Source organism: Octopus bimaculoides, chromosome 25 (genome assembly GCF_001194135.2).
Source record: "Octopus bimaculoides isolate UCB-OBI-ISO-001 chromosome 25, ASM119413v2, whole genome shotgun sequence".
NCBI classification, from domain to species: Eukaryota; Metazoa; Mollusca; class Cephalopoda; order Octopoda; family Octopodidae; genus Octopus; species Octopus bimaculoides.
Window position 1 is genome coordinate 23,282,690 of NC_069005.1, and position 683 is coordinate 23,283,372.

Here is a 683-nt window from a genome sequence, read left to right on the forward strand (position 1 = left end):
ATATTCATCGATGGGGAAAAGGGGGTTATGGATAGCCACCAGGTTGATGAAAGGGGAAAAAAACGTAAAGTCAATTGGTTGGTGAATACCAATTCTGTGCAGTGAAAAATTTTCTTTGTGTTTTTTGAAGTCAAAGAACTCAAAGGTTTAATTAAGAGAGAGGGATAAGGAAAGGTAATTAATGGTTGATGAGATAAAACCAAATGAGAAAAACAAAACAAAATCCAAACTAGTTGGTAGCAACAAGTAGATAAAATGGCCACAGCTGAACTAAACAACACTATACTAATACAGCTTACAGCAAACGCTTTGTCTTGAGTGAAGTTCCGGGGCATTCTCACCTGCGCCATATCGTCCAAGCAGTTGAAGATATATTTTCTAGCTTCCTTTGATTTGATTTTAGTTTCTGCTTCATGCTCTTCTGGCGTCTGAAACAAGAACAACAAAAACATTAGAAATTATTATAACAACAGCATTAGTAATATACTATAAAAGTGTAATATTAGTAATATACTATAAAGGTTTGTGGGGTTAAGCAGTTTGCTTCCCAACCACAAGGTTTCCAATTCAGTCACACTGTTATCTTTTTTTTTTTTTATTGCCCACAAGGGGCTTAACATAGAGGGGACAAACAAGGGATTAAGTCGATTACATCAACCCCAGTGAGTAACTGGTACTTAATT

At 35.7% G+C, this 683-nt stretch overlaps 1 protein-coding gene across 1 annotated transcript in view; it reads right to left on the reverse strand.

The window, feature by feature from the left end:
• The window catches only part of LOC106872702 (homeodomain-interacting protein kinase 2), an 82,392-nt gene that overhangs the window by 72,559 nt on the left and 9,150 nt on the right, over window positions 1-683 (reverse strand). Inside the window, exon 3 of the mRNA XM_014919778.2 lies at window positions 300-428. Coding sequence (XP_014775264.2) covers window positions 300-428 — 129 coding nt within the window. The remainder of the gene's footprint in view (window positions 1-299; window positions 429-683) is intronic.